Source organism: Microtus pennsylvanicus, chromosome 2 (genome assembly GCF_037038515.1).
Source record: "Microtus pennsylvanicus isolate mMicPen1 chromosome 2, mMicPen1.hap1, whole genome shotgun sequence".
Lineage (NCBI taxonomy): Eukaryota > Metazoa > Chordata > Mammalia > Rodentia > Cricetidae > Microtus > Microtus pennsylvanicus.
Genome location: NC_134580.1, coordinates 19,330,015 through 19,345,548, shown reverse-complemented (window position 1 = coordinate 19,345,548; position 15,534 = coordinate 19,330,015). Strand labels below are relative to the sequence as shown.

Genomic DNA, 15,534 nt, shown 5'->3' with positions numbered 1-15,534 from the left:
ATTTAGGAATGAAGTACAAGGTAACTCACTGAGCCTCTAACCACATTGTACACTCCCCACCCCCCCGTGCTAGACTCTCTTACTATGTTAGTTTGGCTTGCTCAACTTTTGTAGTATGTGTAAAAGGTTACTTATGGGGAATATATTTTTAAGCTTCTTTCCACATTTGAAAACGTACTTTCTAATCAAACGCTTAGAATTAAGTGTCTCATTTGGACAAGACATAAAGTTAGCTATACTGACAATGTGGTGATGATCATTTTGTTGAATGGATTGTTCAAAAGTCTTTTAGCAATGATTTTTTTTTAAATCTCTTATATTAGGAATTAATTTTAATACTATGCCACCTAGTGGTATTTTGGTGGGAAAGCACCCGTGTTTGTATTAGCATTCGGCTTCACTATGTGCAAGAAAACATTTCAAGGGCTGGAGAGATGGCTCAGTGGTTAGAGCACTGGCTGTTCTTCCAGAGGTCCTGAGTTCAGTTCCCAGCTACCACATGGTGGCTCACAACCATCTGTAATGAGATCTGGCGCCCTCCTCTGGCATGCGGGCATACATGGAGGCAGAATGTTGTATACATAATAAATAAATAAATCTAATAAAAAAGAAAACATTTCAGGATGAGCTTTTGCATACCAAGACTTGTCTTCTTGTGTCCTCATTGTAAAATTGTAAGTTTATTGTCATGTAAGTAATAGCTAAGACCCGTGAAAGGGTTATGTAGCACACACATACCTGTTATGAGTAACACCCATAACTAAGCTTACATGTATTAAAAAGACATGTGAATTAAATTCAAACACAGGTTCTTTTTCGTATGTTTGCTTGTTTCTCTGTCTAGCCCTAGTTGCCCTGGAACAAACACAGGTTCTTAATTTTGTTTGGTTTCCATTTTATTTCCTATAGACTGTCCTTATTTTTAAAAAGTGCTATAATTAAATAAACATAGGATTTCCCCCCCCCCTCTCGCTTTGTTAGTTGGCTCTTGGAAATGTGATCAGTGCCTTGGGTGACAAGAGCAAGAGAGCCACCCACGTCCCCTATAGAGATTCCAAGCTGACCAGGCTTCTGCAGGACTCCCTTGGGGGTAACAGGTATGCAGTCATCATTATTCTGAGTTTTGAGTCTTCATTATTTTTAAGTGTACCTTTAAGAACGTATAAGAACTGCTTTTATTTTAAAAACAAATTAATAGGATGAAAAACTGATAATTGTATTAGTTATCTAAAATGTGTACATAGTTATATATATATATTATATATATATAGTATTTTAAGCAGTTCTTAGAATATTCTTTGGGTTAGTGCTAATATTTCTGTCTAATCAATAATGAGTTAAAGTGCAGGGACATTAAGTACTTTTTTAAAAACTCACATAACTTATTATATAATACATGCTCATTCTATAATAGTGTAGTGTCTGCTTAGCATATAGGAAATGCCTAAAAGAATTTTGTTGAAAAAGAAATTCAACTTTCTAAGTAAGTACGAAGTAGCTAGAATATTATTGACAGTTTGTACAAAGTCTACAATGAGAACTTGTTTTGTATGTGGAAAAATTTATACCATATGCCTCTTTTGTTTGAATGTGATTACGTTTCGTATATAGTTCAAAGCTGAACCAAATGAAAACATCAGTGAAAGGGAAGAAATTTTGAAACAATTAAAACATTTTGAATTTAGTTTCTCTATGTATGTGTGGGTACCTGCATGAATGCCTGTAGAACACACGCGCAGCACCCTGGAGGCCGGAAGGCAGTGCTAGGTCCTGTGGGACTGGAATTACAGATGATTGCCAACTGACACGTGGGTTCTGGGAATCAAATCCAGGTTCTCTGCAAGAGCAGTCAGTATTCATAGCTGTTGAGGCTTCTTTGCAACCCTGGAAGAGTTTTTTAAAATGCTAAATTAACGTAATGGAATTATTTTTGTTTTCAACCTGCCATATTTGTAGTTAGAATAGTTTCAGAATTATTGTATACACTGCCTCAAAAAGTTGACATCGAAGTGAGAGTCCAGTGTATGTACTCACACCTTCTCAAGGTATCAAAGAACATATTATATATCCCTTCTCCCTTGTGTTACCCAGGTTAACAAAATCCTTTTGTCAAGATGGTCTTAAAGCATGGGGCTTTTAAACTTGACTTTAAGTTAGTACCATCAGTCTCTGTCTGCTTCAAGGGAAGATGCTATTTAAATGGCAGGGCGTTTTGTTCATTCTTTTTGTTTTGTTTCCTTTTCTTTATATCCCCATCATAATTTCTCCCCCATCCACTCTACCCAGCCCCACCACCCCTCTCTCCTCAGATCCACTGCTCCTCTGTTTCCCTTCAGAAAGGAGCAGGCTTCCCAGGGATGTCTACCAAGATACGATAAGACTAGGCACAAACCCTCTTATCAAAGCTGGGGGAGGTAGCTTAGTAGGAAGAAAAGAGTCTAAAGCACAGACAAAAGGGTCAGAGACAACCTCGTTCCCACTGTTAGGACTTCCACAAAAACACCAAAACCTATACAACCATAACGTATATGCAGGGTACATAGTATCACCTCATGTGGGCTCCATGATTGTTGCTTCATTCTCTGTGAAGCCCTATGAACCCTGCTTAGTTAATGTCTGTGGACCATGTTCTCGATCCCTGTGCTCCTGCAGTTCCTCCTCCCCCTCTTCTGCCAGGTTCTCCATCTCTGAGGGGAGGGACCTGGTGAAGATCTCCCATTTGGGCCTTTTCTCTACCTAATAGTTGGCTGTGGGTCTTTAAATAGCAGGGATTTTAAATTAAGCACCTCAGTATTTGCTTTTATTTTTATGACTAATTATTATTTGTAACTTTCAGCCAAACAATCATGATAGCATGTGTCAGCCCTTCAGACAGAGATTTTATGGAGACATTAAACACTCTGAAATATGCCAACCGGGCTAGAAATATTAAGAACAAGGTGATGGTCAATCAAGACAGAGCAAGCCAGCAAATCAATGCACTCCGAAGCGAGATCACACGCCTTCAGATGGAGCTCATGGAGTACAAAACAGTAAGCCAGCAGGACTGACTGTATGTTCTCTGATACACCAGATGCTGATGTGTTGGGAATGTAATCATGCCTTTTTGGAGTGGTTGAATATATTTGTCTTTGGAGGTAGTCTTTGGGAAGTTGGATTATCCAGAATTCTTCAAAAGGCTTCTTACCCAATCTATAATTCTACTGACTAATGCACCGTGAAGATTGTAGTAGGAGGAAATTGATTTTTTTGCCTTGGGGCTGGGAAGATAAAGACGCTATTGGTTATAGCACTGTGTGATCTTGGGGTGTCTTTAAAGAAGACTCTCGTGCACTTAAAGCCTCCGCCAACAAGGGAATATTTCTTCTCCAGGGCAAAAGAATAATTGATGAGGAGGGCGTGGAAAGCATCAATGACATGTTTCACGAGAATGCTATGCTACAGACTGAAAACAATAACCTACGTGTAAGAATAAAAGCCATGCAAGAGACTGTGGATGCTCTGAGGGCCAGAATCACACAGCTCGTCAGCGATCAGGCCAACCAAGTTCTTGCCAGAGCAGGTATGAGTTTAGGGTGGGGTAGGCGCGAGATTAACTTCTGTAGGGCATCAGCCAATCTTCGTGTTGATTACTTACTTAAAATAGTTGACTTTGAGATGTTAAACTTTTAATCTACAACCTATAATTTTAAGTTAAATACCTAATTGAAAAAAATAAGACATTCCTATATAAATAAAATGTGCCCTTTGGCAGCATTTTATTTTATGGTCTGTTTATGTAATTCAGGATAGGAGATTCGTTGGAGGAATTGTGTTTTATTTTGGTACTAAGTTTCAAACCTGGGGCCTCATGCATGCCAGGCAAGAACTATTCTATTGAGCTATACTCCCAATGCTGAAGTCTTCATTTTAAAATAAAAGTTTTATTTCATGTTTTATCTTGCAGGTGAAGGGAATGAAGAGATTAGCAATATGATTCATAGTTATATCAAAGAAATCGAAGATCTCAGGTATGTTTTTCTAGAACATGTAATGCACGTCTGTTTTTGCAGCATTTATAGCATTTCTGTGTGCTGAGATGATCGTTCTGGAACTATTTGTGTTGCTATTTCAGTCCTGGGGTTGTGGTAACTTTAGAGAACTAGATAGTTGGCTTTCCCATGTCATATTCCAAGCCAAATTTCATCTTCTCCCTTCCTATGCTACTCTTCAATATTATGTTCTTACTGTTGCTGCTAGAACTTCATTGGACAGCACCCAACCCAAATATAGGGCAGGCATACCTGATGTTGGTGAAGCTATCCTTATTGCCAATCATACCTGTGGATCTTTCCCCATCCCTTGGAAATACGTCAAAATCTATGAACAATCGTTAACTTTTTGGATTTTTATTCTTTCCTGTTCCCTTCTACCTTAAGCTATTATGTAATTCAATGAGTCCCTGTTTTCTCTGTCTGTGCACTCCACTGACATATTTTTAGACACACTGTAAACTCACCTTTGAGCATGGATGCCATGGATTGGAGGCAAACATGCCATAAAGAGGCCATAGTCTTTAGTAGAACATAGTATCACGACACATGCAGTAACTAGAAATGTCAGAACTTAGTAAAATAAAAAAGTCTATCCGTGGTGTATGGATGTGAAGACTGTGTAAGATTTGGGGGACTAGGGGTATGAAACAGGAGAGGGACATTAAGCATTTCTGGATGGTTTTAGTTTCCATATTTGCCCTGATGTTTAGTTATTTTTCTCACGGAGTAAAACCTCAGACAGCTCTGTGGGGAAATGTCTGCAGATAATAACCAAGTGGGAGGAAGACCTACTTCATAGCTATTCTCATCACATTGCCCTGTCTTGAATTTGCGTTATTTGTCCCCTTTCAGCCCTGGGCTTATTCTAGCCATTCTCAGTGACAAGTGCTTTCTCCACTTCCTGCCTCCGCAAAGTTCTCTCCTCTCTTCCATGTTTGAAAGAATCAAAGACAAATAAGATACTCCAATGTAACATGGCAATAAAGTTATTTACATGATTGTAATGCACGTGTGTATGTGTGTGTGTGGTTTGTGTGTGAATTTTCATGCCTCGCTCTTTGTTACTGTTTGACAGAGGCCTTTGGGTATTGTGTCCTGGCTATGGGCAGGATTCCTCCTAAACTGTCAGTTTCTACCTTGGTTAGGAGAGTGCCTCCTGAGCAGTCTACAATATATCCTCAGACTAATCTTTTCTTCCGCACTTTGTAGACCACCCCTTCTCCTCTGTGTTTTACCATGTCCCGAAAACTCTGCTCCCTTAGCTTCTGCAGGTCCTCTTCCTTTTGTAGGCAGCTGCTCTTCACCTCTTTTATTCCCTGGGTTCAGGACACTTTGCTGATGATTGCGTTCTGGTTCTTGTGGTCTGTTTCCTGTCCTCCTCCCTGTTACTCTAAAGCTGCATGTAAAGCTTGGCTCTCACTTTGGCCCAAGGGTATGACAGCATCATTATTTCCTAGGAGACTGCCAATATAATTTCCACTCCTAGTCTGTAAAAGCAGCACAGAGTACCTTCATGCTCACGGTGTTGAGAGTTTACCTTAAGCCTTTACCAATGCTTCATGATGACTCATAGCCCAAGGCTAGTCCATTGTCAACCCCTTCCTTATATGGGTTAATACTTTGTTTCATATTCCCAACTTTGAAATCATGTTGGTGGCTCTTTAATTAGATGTTTTCCAGCTTTGAGGAGTGGTTTTCAAGAGTCCCAGGTTTATAATGTATCATGTGAAAATAAATGACATATTAAATCGCCATAAATGAACTCTGAGTTCAAATTGGACTACCTGGATTGTTGTTTAATCTCCTCTTAATTAATAAGGTGCTACCTGACATCACTACATTACCTGACACCTACCTCTACATTCCCTGGCATCTCTGAGTTTTAGTTTCTGAGTCTATAATAAGAGATAATTGAAAGTCTCACAAAGTTATTATGGACTTGAGCAAAACAATAGGAGATGAAGGTTCTTAAGCCAAAAGATGCTGGACAGGTCTAGTGTGTCACTTGACCCATCTTTTCAAATTCTGTTTTCACCCACTAATCTCGTCAATCCATATGTCTGTCAAAATTTATTCTTGGGAAGATTAATTAAACCAAGTGAAATTTATCTGAGTATATCACAACTTGGATATTTGTTTTAAATCTTATTATTCAAGTTATTAAATCATAAGTGTGACCTTTTAATAAACTGAAACCACCACCATTTAACCCCCTGGATTTGGTGGTGTGAAGACTTCAGTAGAAGTATGCAAACATAAGATGAGAACATTGAAATCATTGAACTTCTTTCCACTCTTTCCTGAGCTGAGACCTGAAGCTTGGCCGTCATTTTCAGTGGTGTTCATATTCATGTATTCAGTTATTGTCACAACAATGTGTCTGCCATCTTATCTGTTCTTTGCAATACCACAATTGCCTCATGAACATTTTTTTTCAGGATTCTAAAGCATTATCTTTATAATTGTGTTTATAATTAATTTATTTTACTACTGTTGGATAACAATATTATTTCTAATTTTTATAAGAATTTTATTGTTTTTATTTATAGTTGCAGTTCATTACATAATTAATTTTCATAGCAACCCTAGAAAAATTATCTATTTTAATCCCTGTTTTAAACGGGGAGCAGTAGGGGCTCTTAGAGACTGATGGCCCAGATGTAAGGAGTGCAGATGAAATCTAAGCCTTGTCTCTGCTCCTTCCTGAGATGGCTAATACTTTCTCTTATGTCACACTGCCGTCTAATCAGTAAGACTCCAGCAGTAGCAAGTGTGCTTGTGTGTTGGGGGACAGGGAGTGGAAAGTGGGATAAAGACACATTCTCTCTCTCGCCTATAAAAGAACAGCTTTTTTTTACATGACTGGTGTTTATGCAAGTGAGCCCTCTGGGTTTCAGTCCTTACTAGATATGTCTTGAAAATAAAAACAACAGCAACAAACTGGCTGCTATTTGTTACATAATGGTCTGAAACCGATATTATTGGTAGGTGGTTTACTATATTTTCATATAATTTCAGCTTTCATTTTGGTGTTGTCTAGGCTTTGTGCTACATTGAAAATAGAGAAAAGCATTGACATATTAGCTAAGGTGAACGTGTTTCCGGTATGCATATGTTCATGGTTACACCACAGTGTGAGTGTGTTCTCAGTATGCATGGTGGTGGTGACGGTCAAACAGTAGTGTGAATGTGTATCCAGTGTGCATGGTGGTGGTCACATGGCAGTGTGAGTGTGTTCTCAGTATGCATGGTGGTGGTGACGGTCACACAGTAGTGTGAATGTGTATCCAGTGTGCATGGTGGTGGTCACATGACAGTGTGAATGTGTTCTCAGTATGCATGGTGGTGGCGATGGTCACACAGTAGTGTGAATGTGTATCCAGTGTGCATGGTGGTGGTCACACAGTAGTGTGAGTGTGTTCTCAGTATGCATGGTGGTGTTCACATGGCAGTGTGAGTGTGTTCCCAGTGTGCATGGTGGTGGTGGTCACACAGTAGTGTGAGTGTGTATCCAGTGTGCATGGTGGTGGCCACATGGCAGTGTGAGTGTGTTCCCAGTGTGCATGGTGGTGGCCACATGGCAGTGTGAGTGTGTTCCCAGTGTGCATGGTGGTGGTGGTCACACAGTAGTGTGAGTGTGTATCCAGTGTGCATGGTGGTGGTGATGGTCACACAGTAGTGTGAATGTGTATCCAGTGTGCATGGTGGTGGCCACATGGCAGTGTGAATGTGTTTTCGGTGTACATGGTGGTAATGATCACACAGTAGTGTCCTGGAGCTCAATGTTGTAGGGTATGTTTAGAGATTCCAGCATAATTATTTTTAAAAATGTTTTATTGTAATAAAAATTGTCCATCCTTAATGGTACCTTTATTCTTTAGGGCTAAATTATTAGAAAGTGAAGCAGTGAATGAGAACCTTCGCAAAAACCTGACCAGAGCCACTGCACGATCACCGTACTTCAGTGGGTCCTCGGCTTTCTCTCCTTCCATACTGTCTTCAGACAAAGAAACCATCGAAATTATAGATCTAGCAAAGAAAGACTTAGAGAAGCTAAAAAGGAAAGAGAAGAAGAAGAAGAAAAGGTAGTATTATAAAACTGAATATTTTCCTTTTTCAGAACATTTAATTTGTAGTTGCTGTATGCATGCGTAGTCTCATAAGTATATGAATTCATGAAAAGTTATTTAAATTGACTTACAGTTGTAGTTATATACTTTCTAGTGGTTTATCTCTGCTTACATATAAGGAAACTAAGTTTAGCTGTAAGCATGTAGCAATGAATTGAGTTTAGACTGTGACAAGGCAAGCTTACTAGCAGAAATTAGTATATTGTCTAAAATCGCTGCTTTTGCATCCCATCCATCTTGCTTTCCTGTGAAGCTTCTGTGTCCCATTGTTACAGTGTGCTGTCCTCTCTTTTCATTTTCTAGTAGAATTGCATAGTCTCCTAGGTGTTCTAATCCTGCTAACTAGTTAGTTTAACTAAAGGCTGACTAATCCATCAGAATGTCATTTCCTTCAGGGTTTCTAATCTGATCATATCAAAGTTCTTCATGTTATTTCAGGATTTCTGCATCTCTCAGGGATTTATTTAGCTTCTTACCACTGCACTAGGCTTCCTGTGTCATGACAATAATCTTCCACCTCAAAGTCACCTGGGCAAAGAAAAGAGAAAAATTGAAAATTTGACCATTTGTGATGTGTGAGTGGTTAAATACTCAAATTACTTACATATTTACCTATTGATTGTAGAATATAGTCCAATTATTTCCAACAATATATTGAACATACCACTGGCACTCAATTTAAACACTTTAGCTACATGCTCAGCAGGAGGCCAACTCATCTTCTTTTCCGCAGTCTTATAAGGAAGCTCCGGAACACAGTCTCTTTCACGGGCTGTTTCGTTCAGTTTACTTAGGAATGCAGTTCGAAAATAAGGCATTATTTTTCTTGAGCAGTCAGTTGATGAAAGTTATTGGAAACTTCAATCTGTTAGGTTTGCCTTGTATCTTTATGGTAGGAAAGATAAAAATAATTAAAGCAGGAAGTTGCACAGGATGGCTCGGAGACACTGGTTTCTTGACGAGGCGTTGTGTTTGCAGGCGCTGTTGATGGATGGCGGCCGCAAGAGTAGGGCATAGATCATGACTTGTTCTCCCTCGATGGAGCACAGCTGGATTGTGGAAACCAGTGTTCATGCTGTGCTTGAATGAACTTGAGATGTTTTCCCATGGTTTATCATTTACTTGTGTAGATAGTGTGACTCGTTCTTAGGGCCAAGGTAGCTTGTGTTCATGAGTAAGTGGAAGCAGGAATGTGTTTTCAAGGTCATGGGCTGAGTCTATACTTCCCTTTTAAATTTAATTCAGATATTGCTTTAATCACTTGTTGAGTATGAGTGATGAAAGATAATAGAGATCCTAATAAAATATTTTTGATATTTTTATAGTGACTATAGGTACTTAATACCTCTGTTTGATTATTTTTGCGAAAATGCATGCTAATAAGCTTTTGCCTGATAAAATAGATGAAATAGTAAGACTGGAAAATACTTTTTCATATCTGTCCTGTAGACCATTTGTAATCTTTACCAAGAAGCCATCTACTTTAAGCACGGTACTTTATTATCAATGCAAGCCTAAGTTACACTGATGGGGGGGGCACTGTTTTGTGCACGCAGATAAAGAAAATTTACCACTCACACATTTAGTCAGGTGCCTTTGAATATCCACCTTTGGATGAACTACGGAACAACATTCTTCAGTCTCTCAGGCTGCACTGCACTTGGATGCAGTGGTGCTCGTTGGACACTCCGGAAAAGCGGATCTTTTCTTGTAGACTTTCCCTTTTCCTAGTCATTGTGCTCAACTGTCTGGTCCCTGGTGAATATCCCTCTGCAGAACTTTCTCAGATTGCTAGTCTCATTTTATAAAAACAACCCAAGAACGAAAAATGACATGACACCGCAAATAAGATTAAAAGAGAACTGACTTAATAATTGGCAAATCAGCTCTGTTTATTATTGTAAATATTGATAATTATAAGAGGAATTTTGGGGTTCTAGACAGAGTATGCTGTATGCAGATTGCAATATGCCTAATTGGAGGCTAGCACAGCTATATTGCCTACATGACAAATATCCATATATAGTACATTCCATTGAGTCAAGATCCCTAAGCTTTGTATATTGGATATTCTTTAAGTTATATTTGAAATCTATATCTGTAAATTTAAAGATTTTTTTTGATATTCCACTTAAAGAACAGTGTTACTAATGGAAAGTACTAAAATTCTCATTTTATTTCCACCTTTGCCTTAGTTATAAGCCCTTTAGTAGTGAATTTTTAATGCCAACCTTGTTAAAATTTTATCTTCAATTCACAAGAACGTACTTTTCACTGTTCGTATAACAGCCATACTCATTTGTCTGTAATACCATCTCATATAATTTTGATATTAGTTTTTTTAATTTAGCTTTAGTGATGATTATATGTATAGTAAAATAAAGTCAAGTTCTTAAATTTGTAACTTCTGTGTCGTATTAGTATCATTATGGTATAAAGGCATTACTTAATGAAGGTCTTTTAATGATACTATATAAAAAACTTTTGAAATATTTAAAAGGAAGAGGATGTTGTTGAAAGTAGGCTTACTTTCGGGGAAAAAAATGTAAAGATTGATCTATTTCTTGCTAAAATAGCAATGACATCCAAACAGGGCTTATCAACTCATGTAAACTGAGACTGCATCTTACTGCTAAAAGTTTCCACTGATTGTCTGTATTTTCTTCTTGGATAAGATACTACTGACTTTCTACTTTGTATTCTTAGGAAATGTATTGCCTTTTTACTGTGTATTGTCCTTTAATGATATCTTTACGGTTTATTTGAACGTCTTCCAGCTCATGTATCATTTTCCCTTCTTACCACTTTTGCTTTTACTGTCTGGTTTGCCCTCATTGGCTTGGCCTTCCCATACTGTGCCTCGCGATTTGAAGGCTACAGAAACTTGAGGAAAGCAATCGAGAAGAAAGAAGGTTGGAATATTTCCCAGGTTTTTTTTTTGTTTTGTTTTGTTTTTAAAATTAAAATGTCATTTAAATACTTCTTTTCCATTTGCAAGCACATTGTAGAAATTGTAGACTATAGAATTGTAGGCTGCTTCAGACTAGATTAGCTGTGTACTCCCGAAAGGAATGATTTTTGTTTTAAAAAAAGGTAGAAAAAGTTAAAGTATTTAAGAATAACGAACTCTGTAATTAATTGAATTAAAATGCAAGTCATTTCATTAACTTTCAAATAAATTGCCAGAAGTATGATGATTACTTAACCCTGTTTTTAGTAAATAAACAAACCTGCACCATCTGATTAATAAGCAAGCATCAGCATTTCTGTACCTAGAGGGTGCTTGTGAACTGAGTGGGAATTAGTAACTGGGCAGTGATTAACATTTTTTTTGTAGTAAATACTAGCTTTAGGTAGACACCTCTCTTCCTTATTTGCTGTAATTTTGGTAGGAAACATTAAAATGGTAAAAGGGTAAAAGGAGCTGTGACTGCCCTAAAGGTCAGATTGACAAGGAATCCTGGAATTTAAACTAGAAAAATGTTTTTTTTTTTTAACTTTTCAAACATATTCCAAGCAAATACTAAAATGTGAACAGTTCCCTTTCTTCCATCTACAACCCAGCAGTGAGCTGCTGGTCCCCACTCAGGGAGCCTGAATATGACTATTTACTTAAGATAGCAAGTGTTTCCTTGGTATTAGAGCCTTTCTTTCTTGAGTTTTCTAAAACAAGTCACCAAATCATGTCACCGAATTGATTAAGTAGTCTCAAAAGAAATACAGCTCTGCATTAGAGATCATAGTTCCTCTCTTAAAGCTGAACTTTAAAATTTGTACACAATATGCAAATGACTAATTTACTTTAAATCTTTCAAACCATAAATTAGTCTATAATGAATTCACCTCAATTGTATTCCATATGCTATATTGAGTCTAAAGTTTCTGAGCTTATATTCTATGAGTTTGTAACTTGAAAAGTGTTCTGCAACTAGAATGTAATTCTAATTGTCTGTAGTTCACACCAGGCCTCAACTAAAGGTCATTAATTTGGGCCAGTCTATTGATCCACAGAACTAAAAAAATATAAATGCAAAATTTTATATTTTTTAAATATTTAAATTAAAAATTAAAAAAAATATTTAAAGCTGACAATACAATGACCCTTTAAAGATACATGTGGAAACATGTTGCTACGTTAAACTACTCAGTTCCTGAAATATGTGTGTATATGTGTATGCGTGTGTGTATATAATATACATATAGACTTAGGAAATGGAAGCTACTTCTGACTGTCGTGTGATCATATAGGAAAGCAGATGCAGGGCAGCTTAGTGTTCTAGGATTATAGCTCCATCATAAATACACTTGCATGACTGTTTCAAAGAAGGAAAGTCTGCTGCAGGAGCCACAGGTGGAACCTGACATTCTGTATTAACAAGCTCCTGGGAACGTGGACACTTCACTCTGGCAGTCGGGATGTCTGCTCTTAGTCCTTTGTGTGGAAGACTTCTCAAGGGCACATTTATTTCTTTATTTTGTTTGCCAGATGAAGAGTTTAATTTCTAGATTCTAATTTTGTATAGAGTACAGATTTAATTATGACCCATTGTTCCTTAGATAGCATTTGGGAGTATCAATTTGTTAACATTTACCAAAGAAAACTCGACTGCTTTAGATACAGTATTATCAATTTCACCTTTAAAGCTCAAGCTTTACAAGTATTTTTTAGAAGCATGTTAATACATATCTATGATGCTGGTTTTTCTGTATCAGAGTGCAAGGAGAATTTATGATCAGAGGTATAAGTCAATGATAACATTTGCTAGGCTGCTTGAGGGAGCAGGAGGGTGTGGTAGTCAGTTACTCAGACTAAAGGTGTGTGGCCATAAACCAGAGGAAAGGAATTTCACACATAGTGTAATATAAGAAGCCACAGTAGTGGAGATTGTATATACACTAATAGGAAGTAAGAGAGCAGTGGGGAGGAAGCAACCTAATGACCCATGTGACCCTCTTTCCCCACGCAGCCTCTGTGTGTCTTAAGCCTTGGGATCAGCCTCTAGCGCAGTAGTATTTGAGTATGTGTTACTGGCCTTTGAATATGATTCCATTTGTCATAGTTGTTCACTCCATATGGTTCCTAGTTTTCTCCCAGTTTATTTTCCTCTAATACGGTGATTTAATGACATCCATGAAAGTCTGTTGCAGTTTGACTCCAGTTATGACTATTGTATTGCTATATCTTTTTTTTAAAAAAAGATTTATTTATTATGTATATAGTATGTTCTGCCTAGTGTATCCCTGCACGCCAGAAGAGAGCACCAGATCTTATTATAGAAGGTTATGAGCCACCATATGGTTGCTGGGAATTGAACTCAGGACCTCTGGAAGAACAGTGCTCTTAACCACTGAGCCACCTCTCCAGCTCTATATTGCTATTATTATTGGCCTTTACTTCTCACTCCAAAGGCATTACTGTGTTCCATGCATCTTTATAATATTTCAAACCTTATTTTCCACTCTAACTTAGCTGATATGTGAGACACATAGGAGTACTCAAACACAGGTATTAATAAGGATTGACTCATTTAATAAAAACTAGTTTAATTTATTCTGTGCAGGCTGTAGATGAATGAGTGATAATCATATACATATGTTCTTACTCTCAAGAGACTTCTAGCTCAATGGGAATGACAGATCAAATAAATAATCACATAAATAAAAAATTAAAAAGGAAACTGCTTAGGAGGAAAAATATTCATATTATTGTTCTGACTATAAAAAATATGCAAGAATAGAACCTGGAGTTAAATGTTAGAGTTAAATAATAATAACAGAACCCAAATGAGGTCAAATTATTTGCTTATAACCTAGATATAAGCCTAGGTATGAATCAGGAAGCTCTTTATCTAGCAGAATATCTAATGGTAAAGTGACTATCATAAAATGCTTTCTAGAAAAAATTTCTTTGGAAATATTGCTGTATTTGACTATTCTTTTTAATCTTAATGAGTTTAAAATTCCACCAATAACACAAACCATATAGATTATATAAGATTTGCTTTGTTAACATTACTTTACTAAAACATCTGAGTCTAGTGTAACGTCTGTGCGTAGTCTGTTATGCCTGCTAAACCCAAGAAAGATCAGAGTGATTGGGGTCTGCAAAAAATTCACTCACTGTAGTCTTTGTCCTTTGCTTAGGACTGGCTACCAGAGCTAAATGAGCTGAGCCCTAACCATTGTGTGGTTGTGCCTGTAGCAAACGGCTCCAGTTTTTATGGTGAAACTTGTAGCAGACTCTGCCATTTCTGAGTCAGTCAGAGGACAGCCTGACCTTCAGTCAATTTGGAATTTGGTGACCCACACTGTCCTAATATAATATTTTGGAATTTGAGTCCTAATATAATGAGAAAACGCCATATGCTATGCAGACAGCCTAAGAATAACCATAACACTGATGGATACAGCCATAGAGACAGACTCACTGTGGCAGAGTGATTTTTGAAGCTGTAAAATTAATCTTAAATTTATTAGGATACTAAAAAGCATCCTTTTGTAGCTTTCTATTTATATGAGAGACGTTTTCATGAATTTAGATGGGAGCCCAAACTTTCCATTTGGGGTTCTTTTGAATTTAAATTGCGGTGTGTTCCACTTCATTGGCCATTACTGTCTCATCAGCTCTTACACTTAGGTGTGTGGCCTGTTGTCAGTATTTCTAGAAGAGAAACTTGCTTCAGTGCTGTAAATGTTTACATTGTTGGTCACGTGGTGAGACCTTGTTTTTTCTAATCATCAGACAGAGCAGCTTTGCTTAGTTAAGTGATTAACCCTTTGATTTCGTTTTTACAAATTGTTTTTTTTAAAAATCTGAGAGAAAAAAAGTGAAGACTTTCCCTTGTACTTATCTCATATTCCTTTTCTCTCTTTTTGATTTTGAAGTGTGTCTGGGAAGGAGGATAATGCAGACACTGACCAGGAGAAGAAAGAAGAAAAGGGCATTTCAGAGAAAGAAAATAATGGATTGGAAGCGGTAAGTATGGGAGAATAAACTTATAAATTGTGGTCACTAACATACACAAACTAGATGGAAGTGAGTCATATCTGTGAACTAAATCATATCTGCCATTTCCTGCTTCCTTGAGGGCTTTTTTTCAGAGTGGTCAGTTCTTAAGTATGACAAATCTCAGGCTAGTGCATTGTGAAAATTGTGTGTGCATGCAGATGAGATACTGTGAGAGATGAAGACCTCTGCAGGACAAAGTTAGTGCGTAGTGACCTTAAACTCTTGCAGTGGTTTTGAACTAAAGAAAAGGAAGATTCAGTGTTCGAGGAGGAGGTGGCTTAGTGGGTAGACGCCCCATGGCAAGTGTGAGGACTTTCCCAGATCCCTGGCATCTGTGTAAAAACTGAGCATGGCCTGCGAT

The 15,534-nt window shown here is 37.6% G+C and overlaps 1 protein-coding gene across 27 annotated transcripts in view; it reads left to right on the top strand.

Annotated features, from left to right (window-relative positions):
• Positions 1-15,534, top strand: part of Kif21a (kinesin family member 21A) — a 116,806-nt gene that overhangs the window by 63,602 nt on the left and 37,670 nt on the right. For 16 of the 27 annotated variants that reach the window (XM_075960399.1, XM_075960377.1, XM_075960397.1 and 13 more), the window contains exons 7-13: positions 982-1,097; positions 2,837-3,032; positions 3,373-3,562; positions 3,947-4,010; positions 7,916-8,119; positions 11,038-11,076; positions 15,050-15,140. In XM_075960399.1, the coding sequence (XP_075816514.1) occupies positions 982-1,097; positions 2,837-3,032; positions 3,373-3,562; positions 3,947-4,010; positions 7,916-8,119; positions 11,038-11,076; positions 15,050-15,140 (900 nt within the window). The remainder of the gene's footprint in view (positions 1-981; positions 1,098-2,836; positions 3,033-3,372; positions 3,563-3,946; positions 4,011-7,915; positions 8,120-11,037; positions 11,077-15,049; positions 15,141-15,534) is intronic. The other 11 variants (XM_075960398.1, XM_075960384.1, XM_075960381.1 and 8 more) reach the window with 1 other exon arrangement.